At 39.4% G+C, this 13363-nt stretch overlaps 3 protein-coding genes across 3 annotated transcripts in view; 2 read left to right on the forward strand and 1 right to left on the reverse strand.

Annotated features, from left to right (window-relative positions):
• The window catches only part of dnah5 (dynein, axonemal, heavy chain 5), a 94930-nt gene that overhangs the window by 15063 nt on the left and 66504 nt on the right, over positions 1-13363 (reverse strand). Inside the window, exons 78-82 of the mRNA XM_040012864.1 lie at positions 11504-11653; positions 10128-10373; positions 9753-9972; positions 8819-9024; positions 8380-8583 (exon numbers count right to left, since the gene is read on the reverse strand). Coding sequence (XP_039868798.1) covers positions 8380-8583; positions 8819-9024; positions 9753-9972; positions 10128-10373; positions 11504-11653 — 1026 coding nt within the window. The remainder of the gene's footprint in view (positions 1-8379; positions 8584-8818; positions 9025-9752; positions 9973-10127; positions 10374-11503; positions 11654-13363) is intronic.
• LOC120722091 (enkurin-like) lies at positions 553-2049 on the forward strand. Its single transcript, XM_040012873.1, has 2 exons — positions 553-1511; positions 1596-2049. Exons 1-2 carry the CDS (start codon positions 623-625, stop codon positions 1637-1639), a joined length of 933 nt encoding a protein of 310 aa, XP_039868807.1. The 5' UTR covers positions 553-622; the 3' UTR covers positions 1640-2049.
• LOC120722092 (enkurin-like) lies at positions 3770-5000 on the forward strand. The gene is made up of 2 exons (XM_040012874.1): positions 3770-4728; positions 4813-5000. The coding sequence occupies exons 1-2, from the start codon at positions 3840-3842 to the stop codon at positions 4854-4856; spliced, it is 933 nt and encodes a 310-aa protein (XP_039868808.1). The 5' UTR covers positions 3770-3839; the 3' UTR covers positions 4857-5000.

Here is a 13363-nt window from a genome sequence, read left to right on the forward strand (position 1 = left end):
CGTAATTTTTAGAAATGTACAACTTCTATTCGCATTTCAAGTTATGAAAACAATTCCTTAAACATGTTTGTGGCTTTTACAGTAAAAATGACAAGTATTTTCTACTCGGATTTTGAATTTTTTTTGTCTGAATTTAGATCTATTGTGCAAATATAGTATAAATGAAAAATTAACTCAAATTTCAGATATTTGAGGTTGTGCCAAAAAAAAAAAAAGAAGAAGATTTTTTTTAAAGGTGAAATATAGAGGTAAAATCAAAAGTAGTCAAAAACAGGCCAATTATACTCTGGACCCCAGAGGGTTACTAAATACATTTACATGTCTTGGTGACTGCAGCTGGAACCTTGGCAAAAAGTGTATGTGTGTGTGTGGAATGCTAGCTACCAGCATTCATAATATAATAGTTACAATAGCAACAGTAACCAGGGGGGTGGGGCTTAAATGACAGAACAAAGACAGGCTACCATGATGTCACATGCCAGGCCACTATGATGTCACATGCCAGGCCATAAAAATCTATAAATAGGGGTGCCTCGACACACAGTTGTAGAATTCCCTTGCAGGTGAAAGCGCTTATAACCTTCTCCCAAAGTAGAGTACTCTTCCTCCACCCAAACCTAAAATGTATACTTCTAAATACAGGGAAGCAATTGTATTAGAAAATAAATATAAAAGTGAACACAGGACCATGGTGCCAAGAACAGTTAAGGCCCCATCTCATCGCGAAATGTGCCCACAGAGGCCAGAAGGCGAAAAACCTGAACACACATTCAGGAAAAAACCAGAACACACAGGCATGAAGAAAGTCATGGCTCAACCTGCTTGTGTGGATACACGCAAAGGGGACAAGCAGCTCCTTGAGAAATCTGGACTTGTCCCCTTTTATTTACAGAAAAACGATTACGGAATCGTTCCAGGCTACCTGCGTAGAAGAAACGCAGAGAAAGAAAAGGCTAAGCGGGACAATGATGCCTGGTTAACAAAACAACAGGAAACAGTTAAACCACTGGCCGAACAGGAGAAACAAAACATTCTCCAGGGCCTAAAGAGGAGGTTTAATGAGCTAAACTTTGAATATCAATCCCTCCCTTTTACTATCTCCCCTTCACAGCACAAAAAATACAATTACAAAATGTTTCTCGAAGAGGCAATGAGTCAAGTTGAAAAAGACATTGCCCTTTTTGAGGAACATAAATACATTTACGTAGGCAGGGAAGATGCATCTGACGAACAACAGTTACAGCGGACTCCACTGCCACCCATTAGACCGAAAAAGACAAAGTTGACACCCGCTCCTCAAGTCACACAACCAACGAAAAAGGAAACTTTTTCGACCGACAACCTACCACCTTTTCGTAGGATGTGTGTTCCACCTATATCCAGAAGTGGAAAGCAACCTATTCCCACCCAATCAGTTATAATTCTACAACCTAGTCCTGTCCCTCTGCCACCTATTTGTAAAAAAGCTGAATCTACACCCCGACCACCTGTAAGACCTCCAATGAAACGAGGTGTAACACCCACCCTTCCACCCATTTCCACCAAAAAAGCTGAATCTACACCCCGACCACCTGTAAGACCTCCAATGAAACGAGGTGTAACACCCACCCTTCCACCCATTTCCACCAAAAAGCTGTAGTGCTGTACCGTTAGAGTAGTTTTTTAACTACCTAACCCCCAACCGGTCTTGACAGAAGCCGCACCATCTGAGCCTGGTTCTGTCGAAGGTTTCTTCTTTTTAAGACAAAGGAGTTTTTCCTTCCCACCGTCGCCCAGTGCTTGCTCAGATGGGATCATTTGATTGTTGGGGTTTTCTTAAACATAAATTGGCCTATTGAAAAAATGTAGTGTTTCTTACTACATTTTATTTTCAATAGACCAATTTATGTTCAAGAAAAAAAAAAAATTACAGCAGAAAAGAAAGCATGGGAGACATCTGATGCATTTCATTGCTTTTTAAAAAATAATTTATAATTTATCTGGAACAAATAAAAGAAAGTAAAAATAATCTTTTGTGGATTCTTTTTCTTCAATAAGTAGTAGAATAGGCAGTTCTTTATACATAAAGCGTAGTGTTTTGTTAAAAAATAAAGTGGCACAGCGGCACTGTGGTAAAGGCCTGTGTTTTTACCATCAGCGTGACAGCACCGTGTCGCCTTTGCAGTTTTAAGGCCCAGGGAAACAAGCCTGCCAGCGCTCTGTAGCGGCTGTGACCGCTGCCGATAAGGAAAGGCTGCTCTTCATAGAGGACTCAAGCTCGGGGAAACGTTTTCTGGTCGACTCTGGCTCCCAGAAGAGCCTCTGGAACTCTTGTGTCGTCTTTACAATGGTATATTATTTAATCTCAAAAAAAAAAAAAAATTAAAAAAAATTGGAGATTTCCCGTATCACATAACATGTGCAGGTACACTGGTACAGCACATGTGAGCGAAATTCTTATGTGTGTGCAACAGAGGTGTGCAAAATACAATAACATAAGAACAAGCAAAATATACGAATGGGTAAATCTGAGAATTATAAGAATAAATATATGTACAAATATAAGAGTGTATGTTAGGGATGTTCGATATAACGCTATATATCAAATGACGATATAAAAATGTCTATCGTTTCCTATTACGCTATCGTTTGTTTCGTGATGTCGTAAAATAAACTGTTTACAGCAGTATTTTTCATCGTTTTGACGGTCACCTTAGTGGCTATATTAATTTCTTAAAGTTCTCTCTTTCTCTTATATTTAATATAACCACACTATGGGCGGGCAAGTGCCTGTTTTTACGTGTTTTCGTTAGCAACAATGACGGTAAAACCATCGCGTGGTTCCGCTGTACGCTTGTTTGTTTTCCACGTAAACCTTTCACAATAAAGCTCAAGATCCTCTTGAGACTTTTCAAAACAAACTGAATCACATGAGAGAGTATGCAGAGTTTACAGATGAGAAGCAAACAAAGAGCCGTCAGACTCAAACTATATGTATACACCTGCCCGCCTTCGTAAACAACTAAATGCTATGTTGCCCTATCATTTTTTGATTGGTCCACATGGTATATTTTTTCACCAATAGGAAAGGCTGGGGGAGTTGGGAGGGGGACTGAGTGCTTTCTAGTGTTTTTCCTTATAAAAACCGTTTCTTCCCGCAGTAAATATAAACAACGATAGTATTCAGGAAGAAAACCTGCATATATTATACTGAACATAAAGTTGTTTGCAAAACTTGTGCGTAATTTTTAGAAATGTACAACTTCTATTCGCATTTCAAGTTATGAAAACAATTCCTTAAACATGTTTGTGGCTTTTACAGTAAAAATGACAAGTATTTTCTACTCGGATTTTGAATTTTTTTTGTCTGAATTTAGATCTATTGTGCAAATATAGTATAAATGAAAAATTAACTCAAATTTCAGATATTTGAGGTTGTGCCAAAAAAAAAAAAGAAGAAGATTTTTTTTAAAGGTGAAATATAGAGGTAAAATCAAAAGTAGTCAAAAACAGCCAATTATACTCTGGACCCCAGAGGGTTACTAAATACATTTACATGTCTTGGTGACTGCAGCTGGAACCTTGGCAAAAAGTGTATGTGTGTGTGTGGAATGCTAGCTACCAGCATTCATAATATAATAGTTACAATAGCAACAGTAACCAGGGGGGTGGGGCTTAAATGACAGAACAAAGACAGGCTACCATGATGTCACATGCCAGGCCACTATGATGTCACATGCCAGGCCATAAAAATCTATAAATAGGGGTGCCTCGACACACAGTTGTAGAATTCCCTTGCAGGTGAAAGCGCTTATAACCTTCTCCCAAAGTAGAGTACTCTTCCTCCACCCAAACCTAAAATGTATACTTCTAAATACAGGGAAGCAATTGTATTAGAAAATAAATATAAAAGTGAACACAGGACCATGGTGCCAAGAACAGTTAAGGCCCCATCTCATCGCGAAATGTGCCCACAGAGGCCAGAAGGCGAAAAACCTGAACACACATTCAGGAAAAAACCAGAACACACAGGCATGAAGAAAGTCATGGCTCAACCTGCTTGTGTGGATACACGCAAAGGGGACAAGCAGCTCCTTGAGAAATCTGGACTTGTCCCCTTTTATTTACAGAAAAACGATTACGGAATCGTTCCAGGCTACCTGCGTAGAAGAAACGCAGAGAAAGAAAAGGCTAAGCGGGACAATGATGCCTGGTTAACAAAACAACAGGAAACAGTTAAACCACTGGCCGAACAGGAGAAACAAAACATTCTCCAGGGCCTAAAGAGGAGGTTTAATGAGCTAAACTTTGAATATCAATCCCTCCCTTTTACTATCTCCCCTTCACAGCACAAAAAATACAATTACAAAATGTTTCTCGAAGAGGCAATGAGTCAAGTTGAAAAAGACATTGCCCTTTTTGAGGAACATAAATACATTTACGTAGGCAGGGAAGATGCATCTGACGAACAACAGTTACAGCGGACTCCACTGCCACCCATTAGACCGAAAAAGACAAAGTTGACACCCGCTCCTCAAGTCACACAACCAACGAAAAAGGAAACTTTTTCGACCGACAACCTACCACCTTTTCGTAGGATGTGTGTTCCACCTATATCCAGAAGTGGAAAGCAACCTATTCCCACCCAATCAGTTATAATTCTACAACCTAGTCCTGTCCCTCTGCCACCTATTTGTAAAAAAGCTGAATCTACACCCCGACCACCTGTAAGACCTCCAATGAAACGAGGTGTAACACCCACCCTTCCACCCATTTCCACCAAAAAAGCTGAATCTACACCCCGACCACCTGTAAGACCTCCAATGAAACGAGGTGTAACACCCACCCTTCCACCCATTTCCACCAAAAAGCTGTAGTGCTGTACCGTTAGAGTAGTTTTTTAACTACCTAACCCCCAACCGGTCTTGACAGAAGCCGCACCATCTGAGCCTGGTTCTGTCGAAGGTTTCTTCTTTTTAAGACAAAGGAGTTTTTCCTTCCCACCGTCGCCCAGTGCTTGCTCAGATGTGATCATTTGATTGTTGGGGTTTTCTTAAACATAAATTGGCCTATTGAAAAAATGTAATGTTTCTTACTACATTTTATTTTCAATAGACCAATTTATGTTCAAGAAAAAAAAAATTACAGCAGAAAAGAAAGCATGGGAGACATCTGATGCATTTCATTGCTTTTAAAAAAATAATTTATCTGGAACAAATAAAAGAAAGTAAAAGTAATCTTTTGTGGATTCTTTTTCTTCAATAAGTAGTAGAATAGGCAGTTCTTTATACATAAAGCGTAGTGTTTTGTTAAAAAATAAAGTGGCACAGCGGCACTGTGGTAAAGGCCTGTGTTTTTACCATCAGCGTGACAGCGTTGTGTTGTTTTTAAGTACTGTATAATATTTAAATATGATCAGTTAGACAAAACCAGCTGATGACAAATGTTTTGTCTTGCTTTGTTTTATATTTGGGACAGTTCTTAACCCAGTTTACAGCATGATTTAGCAGATATACATTTGCCCTTCTAAACAGAGAATGTTTCAATTTCACAGGCTTCACCTCAGTTCTTTTATCTGCTGAACTAGAACACTTCAAAATGTGTGACAGTACCAGTAGATAACCACATTTCTGCAAGTTTGTTTTTTGCTTGTTCAGCAACTTCAGCAAGTGGTTATTGATGTATCATACTTTCTTCAGTCGTGATGGATTCTGTTTTCAGACAGGGTAAAACATCAGGATGGTGGCTCATACGGAAAGAAAAATGGATGGTGACAGAAAAACAGAGATAGCTTATACTAGACAGAATGGCCTGCATCCCTTGCTGTGTTCTTTTAATTCTTCAGCAAGGCATTTGATGATGACTATGGGTTCTGGACTTCATGTAAATAATTTTCATCCAAATACTAAAAACAATCCTTATGCAACTTTGTCCAATTCATAACTGGGTACTAAAAGGGCTTCAATTCATGAACAGATGATGCAAGACTTCTGTTTAACATCTTTAATAAAAGCTACGAGTGGAAACTTTCATTTAACATCAAGTCTTGGCAGCATACAGAAGTAAAATATGTAAAAAAAAATTGAAATTGCCCAACATTTACAGATTTAATGTGCTATATGTGCATGCCGTTGAATGCATATGTATAGGTTTGTGCATGAGTTTTCTAAGGCTGTGTTGTCATTCTCAGTTTAAGAAGCAGCACAAATACAATGGGCCTGCTGAGCCTGACAGCCATAAGCATCCATCATAATGAAACTACCTTTAATGAAACAAGCTCAGGAACTGCCCCTAGACACACACACACCTACAAGTTAAGCACACTAATAACTCATATATATAATCTGTGAAATCTCACATAGAGTGCATTTTGGATGTAACAAGAGCACATCACAAGAAAGCAACAACAAATAAATAAATAAATAAATGACACCCCGCTAAACAATAAATATATCACCAGTGTTGGGACTAACGCGTTATTAAGTAACGCATTACAGTAACTACGTTATTATTGTGGTAACGAGCACGGTAACTAGTTATTATGCCAAAACCAGGAACGCGTTACTCCTTACTGAGTAAGCCTTAGATAGGCTCGTTATTCGTTACTTCGTGTGGTGGCTATCGCGGAGCTTCCACAGATTCAATAACATTAGCAAGTGGTGGAAGCCAGCAGGTGGATGAGATAAAGGGAGGCAAGAGGAGAGACCCGAAGCGCCGCCGGTCCCAGTGTCAGGTGAACTGAACTTCAGGTAAGAAGTTATAACCTGCAGTCCATCTGGGTCAGATATGAACCAAGTTTAGGTGGAGTTTATTTTCGTTATGCTGACTTTTTTGTACTGCGTGCTAGCTAGCATGACGGAGTTTCTATACAGCTGGGTGGTGCTATGTTACTGATGTTGAACTTTATTTTGTTCATAAGGTTAATTATTAGAGTTGCCAACCGTCCCGTAAAAAACAGAATCGTCTCGTATTCAGAGAAAATATTACGCGTTTCTTATTGAGGTGAAAAGGAACAGTTTGTCCCGGGCTTCAGCTACAATGAAAAAGACACAAAGCTGGAGTTATTCTGTGTCTTACGCTGCACAGCTGCCTCTTCTTCTCTCATTCTCCCCCCTCCCTCTCCTGTTTCTACTTCAATCATGAAACTGATCAGTGATCAGCTGATCGGCTTTTCTCTCCCGTTTATTTATCGCCCACTTTGCGCCAGAAAGAGGAAACCAGCGGATGTCGCGGTAAACAACAGCAGCACTTTTAAGCTTGATCAGCTGTTGTTAGAATTTATTTAATATTAATTTCTAGTATCAGCTGATGTTTGCTGGAGCCACAGCTGTAAAGCTGCTGGTCATGATGTCGGTTTGGATATGTGGTGAGTGGGAAACATGAAGATGAAACCAGGAGATGTCCTTACTGAATCATCAGAGCTGTGATGGAGAAACAGGTTTACCTTTTAGGTGACATGAATGAGTTAAAGGGAAGTTATGAACTCTTTCTGAGAGATAAATAACACCAGGATCCTTTTCTAAGTAGCTGACAGCTGGTAACTGTGCAGGGGCGGGTCTAGCAAAGTGTTGCCAGGGGTCCATGTAGGGCATTAAAAGGGAAAGGGGGGCACAAGGAAATACTTTCTTATTCTCATTTAAAATGTCTCACTTTTAAAAAATAATTATCTGAGTCTTACAACAAACAATTGATAGATTGATACATATATACCATCAGAACAGTGTACATCACTGTCACAACAGTATTTATTTTCATTCAAAGGCTTTATGATTTTTCCTATAATGGTGGGCTGGTCTCTAGTCAAAATGCCCAGGACGATTTTTTTGTCCCAGTCCAGCCCTGTATGCAGCTCATCTGCAGTCTGGTGTTACCTACATCTTCCTATTCAGAAGGCAGAATTTCCGAGTTCTGAGTACAATCGAAAGCACCACGACTGCAGTTTTTGTGTTGGATGTAAAAAGCAGGCTAGGATAGAATCAGGCGTGGGATTTCTCTCGTGGAAATGTGCACATTATTTTTTCCTTTCTATTGGTAGGTGGCACAGTGCACTTGTGGTAAGTAAGCAAGCTAGAAGAAGAATCTTGCTGGGTATCCAGTTATGGAAGCAACACATTAACAAGAGAATTCTGAGTAAAACCAAAGTTACTTTCCCTAGTAACTAGTTACTCTGAAAGTAACGAGTAACTTGAAGTAACTGAGTTACTTTTGATAGAAGTAACTAGTAATGTAACTAAGTTACTCATTTAAAGTAACTTACCCAACACTGTATATCACAGAACTTAACTTTGAGTGAGAAAAAAAGAGAAATAGTCTGGAAACAAATGAATTTTCAGTCACTGACACAGTGGGAGTTCTGGCAGACACGTTGCACTAAGAAATGTCTTATTTTTAGAGACTGACCTGAATGTATGTTAGATACTGGTCAACACTGGAGCACTTTGGGATGCTGTAGCCCTTGTAGAAGCTAAATGCAGGTCCAAACATTTCCTCACTGAACCACACCTTGGCAAAGGTGTTGAGGAGGCGCTTGTCATAGTCGTCGGTCACACGACCACCGTATTGAATCTCTCCAATCATGTATCGAACTGTGTTCCAGGACACACCCTAAGGAGATGATAAAACAGTGATAAAGGATGACAAAAAAATTGTTCATGAATGTGCAATATAATTTGTGAGCAGACTGAATACATACACAGTCAGAAAGCTCTAAAACTCCCAGCAGATGGTTGTTGTTGATAAGTATTTACAATATCCTTTCTTTAAATCTCAACCCTTTTAACATTTTTTTTTATGGTCAAGAGTCCTAATCACACAGAATAATAAGCATTACTCTACCTACCTTCTTAATATCCATGTCATCAAGATGGTTTTGAACAAACTGGACAGTGGCATTAAAATCAGCCTGGTTGAACTCATAGGGAATATTCCATCCCAGGGGGCCATATTTCCTTCTCTCCTGAACTGTGCTGTGAAGAAAGGCTACTGCATACAGCATCGGCCTCCACTGCACCATGTTACTGACATCCAAAAGGTCCTGGTTTATACCTGGTCAGGGACATGCAGGTCAAAAAGATGTACTGCATGCCCAAAAGGAGGCTAAGTGTAACATCTACAGAAATGTATTGAAATAATCCATAACTGAATAAAGTTAGTTAATTCTAAAACCAAGCATTGCACAAACATGCACACACAGATTTCCTTTTTAGCGAACAGTTAGGATTTGTTGCGTAAATGTGGGAAAAAAGATAGTGAACTGAATATGTCAGTCAAAATAATACCTTCTTTCTGATATAATACCAAACTGCAATTACTAATAGAAATCAGAATTCAAGCTGTAGATACGATCTCAATTCCCCTCCAGGAACCATGTCATCTGAGCCAGCAAAAGACAGCTGGTTTCTACATTTTAAAGATTCTTTTCTTTCTTCACCCTTGTTTTGGACCAAAACACAGACTAGATAACTCAGACTTGTTTAAAATTTTACTAACCTTGGGTAACATGGGTAAAAAACAAAATCCGGAATACAATAAATATAGCATCAAACAGGTGTTTCTCCCACATTTCCATCTTTTTATTCACTTACTTATTCCTATCATGGATATCACGAAGTAGAGGTGTTTTGTATAGCTGCATCTCCAAATGTACACATCAATATTGGAATATATTTCATTCTCTTAGGTCCTCTTTCTTTATCACATAGATAAATTGGATCTATTAAACTGGCTAGTATTTCTGGACTTCTTTAATGTGAGCTTAAGTGAGCCAAACCTACCGCCATATGTCCTCTTAAGCCCTGCCTTGAGGCCCTGTGGTGGTTCATTGGTGAACTTGATGGACATCTGGAGAAGTGTGATGGGAAAGTGTCTGTGGACCTCAGTGGTCATCCAAAGGCGGAAGCTGTCGTTGACAAAGTCTGTCTCTGTCACAGTGTCCATGAGCTCATCCATGAAGTCCAAACCCAGGTGGCAATTCTGGAGTAAGGCCCAGCCACCCTGGGGACAAACACAGTAGTATGCCTATCATCCATGACGAAGACTATAAATGAGGAGTTCAAGAAAACCCTAAATAATTTCTATAAATTCCAAACCACATTTTTAGAGACAGAACATCTGTATTGCTAAAACAGCAGTAATATCCCACCACTCACATTAGCCATAGTTTGCTGCAGAAGCTTGCGTGCGTGGACCTCTTGTCCTTGACCCATGGATACATAACGGGTCTCGATTTTCAGCTTCTTCCCGAGTGCTATAATGGAGTCAGTTGGATCTGAGCCCATTGAAAGGAAGCAGATGAGAGGTGTTCGTGGGTCCGACTCCTCCCACATCTTCTCTAAATCAAGAATCACCCCTTCAGTGTATTTCTCCCCTACTGCATCCATTATGTATTTACGGGCCTAAAGGAAAGAATATGATGCAAAGCAGATGTAATTTTTTAAATGCTTTGTAATGCAAAGAGTTGAGCAAAGTAGTCCAATAGTATATATTGGAATAAATTTACTTTCTAGAAAGCTGAGAACTGAGATAATTCTTCAAAGCATTTTCTTTACTGGCTAACTCTTTTTACCCTTAAGGCTAGGGCAACTGTGGACTGGACTGTGAGTTTAACAAAATAAATTGGACTCCAGGCTTGTCTTCAGTGGGCCAGAAAGTTATCCATCAGTAAAACTGAATATCTTTTAGCCACTGTAAATATTCAGGCACAGCAGGCTGGAGGGTGAAAGCTGTATAACAACAAGTTATACAAGCTGCTTCTTATCTCAAGAAGAGCTTTGACCAAGCAGCTTTCAGTGAAGATTAAGAGATTATACATTCTTGTTTTGTGGTCCGTGTCTCATTTATGTAGCTGTATTTTTAAGTCAGGAGGTATCTCTTCCCAAGCCTTAAGCCATTAACTCTCAGATTAGCAACTTTAAGCCTTTTCTCTTTCTTTAGTGGTAATTATTCATTTTAATTGCAGTCTACAGTATACTATTGAAAATGCACTATGATAGAAATGAGAAAAGTAGATTTACATTGCCTGTTCTACTTGTTGTGTTGTATATTATAAAGGAGGCAAAAGCATGACCAAAAAACAGAACAGACAACCAATGTTTGGCTTTCTAATGAAAGAAAATGGATTGGGTGACCCTTAGCCATCCTATGCTGCTATAGGCTGGTTAGACTCTTCTGATGCTTTTAAAGTTTACACTGCGATATTCATACTGTTAATATTTCCCTTCTCACTCCTGTAGTTTATGTTTTGTCCTTGGTCTCTCTATGTTCTCCTTTTCTCTCTCCTCTTTACCCCTCACCAGTCGCAGTAGATGGCCTCCCTTTCTGAACCTAAACCAGCTTCTGCCAAGGACCCAATCATTAATTCTGGAGCACCGTCACCAAAGGCTTGTTCACAGGGGAACTTATAACAGTTATTACAATATTAATGTTCCAAGGAACTTTTTGTTTTGAATTGGCATTATATAAAGAAAACTGAATTTAATCATTGTATCTGTCCTCTATAGCCATGCATAAACATGTCTCTCCTTACCTGTGCGATGGTCCTGTCAGGACACCAGCAGCGTATGAGGAGCAGCCGTCTAAAACAGTCAAGAGACTGGTCATAGGAGTTTGGGACTACTTCCTCCTCTGGGGCCTCCTTGTCAAACCAAGCCTTCCACTGTTTCTCATTACGACTTATCTGTAAGAAGACTTATCTGTGACAAAAAGCTCTGACGTGGGAAACAAATATAAAACGGGGCAGAACTTTAACTGCATTACAGCACATCAAAATCTGCAGAAAAGATAAAAGAATACTGTGAACACTTCAAACATATTTGGACACAAAGTGATCTTCAAAGTGGCCAACAAAAGAAAGCTAATAAGTAACAACAAAAAAAGACAAAAAAAGGATGAAATGTACCCTGTTTGACTATGTGCACTCCCTCGCTCTCTCTCTGTGTCTCGTCTCCCTTAACTGTTTCCGTGTCCCCCTCGTTATCTCCCTGGTCCGTCTCATCTCCCTGAATTTTCTTTCCTCCCAGCTCCCGTGTCAAGTTGTGTGACTTGGTCTCTGTCTTAGTGATTCCTGTTTTACTTTGATAGTCTTCTGTCTGGTGTGCATCATGTTCAGTTTTGTGTCCCCGTGTCTCGTTAGTTAGATCACGTTCGGCTGGGTCCCCTCCAGTAGTTTGTTCCCTCGTTTGCCCTGGTGTGTATTTATGTCTGCGTCTCCCTCTGTCCTGCGTCGTGATCTCCCTCATTTCCCCGCTGTGTGCTCTGCCTGCCTGTGTAGTTCATGTGTATTCCCAGTTTAATAAGTTTTGTATTCCTGGCGTCCAGCAATAAAGCTGTTCTGAGTGTGAGTCTGCATTTCTGTCCTATCCTGCCTGCTTCACACAGCAATTCATGACAATATAGCTGAGGTCTCATGCATGGAAGAAGTCTTATTTATGGCACTTCATTTTATAACGAGCACAGACAGACACAACATGTAACGCGTGACCTAACTAGATGATTATGCAATAACAGGAGGCCATGAATTGACACTGCTGTAAACACCATGTGCTTCCAAGATGCGATCTGCATGTGTGATAGCACAAAATATGCCAACAGATTGTGCTAATATTGTTATGTTTATCACAACGAAGCACAAAGGAAACTAGACTAGCAGAAGTGGCATGGCAATGGCATGGCAATAACCTTTTAACTGCATAACAGTGGATACAGCTCATCAATATAGCTTTAAACTCTCACATACTTTAGGATCAAATTTAGAAAAAAAAAATTGAGGATATACCCAAGACAGTTTAGCAGTCAGTCATAAGGTAACACATACATAGTGGAGGGACCAATTGTTTGATCCCCTGCTGAATTTGTAAGTTGCCAATTTGTAAGTTTCACTTCCAATGAAATGAAAAACAGTCTCTATTTTTAATGGTTGTTTCATTTCAATTTAGAAAGACAGAACATCAACCAAAAATCCAGAAGAAACACATTACATAAAAGTTACAAATTGATTCACCTATCATTGTGAGAAGTATTTGATCCCCAAGCAAAACATGACTTAGTTCTTAGATGCCCTTTTTGGCAACCCAAATTACTGTCTACAGTTCAATCCACAAGGTCATTTCTGAAGCAGCAGTAATTGTACTGTGCCCCGTTCTAATGCCAGACTGAAATTCACTTAACACATTAACGAGTAAAGACTGTTTTTGCTCCAAATTTATCGGAGATTCGATAATTTGAGACTGAGAGCAAGTGTTACTCTTCTAAAGGCTCACTTTTACATAACAGGTGAAATAGGCAGTTTTCCATTTTTTTTCTTGGAACAAAAACATAAAGGAAGCAAAAATTAAGTTTAATCCAATTCAATTTGATTTTAATTAAGGTTTATTTTTATTGCTAACTA

Source organism: Simochromis diagramma, unplaced genomic scaffold (genome assembly GCF_900408965.1).
Source record: "Simochromis diagramma unplaced genomic scaffold, fSimDia1.1 OVJJ01000618.1, whole genome shotgun sequence".
In the NCBI taxonomy this organism is placed as follows: Eukaryota; Metazoa; Chordata; class Actinopteri; order Cichliformes; family Cichlidae; genus Simochromis; species Simochromis diagramma.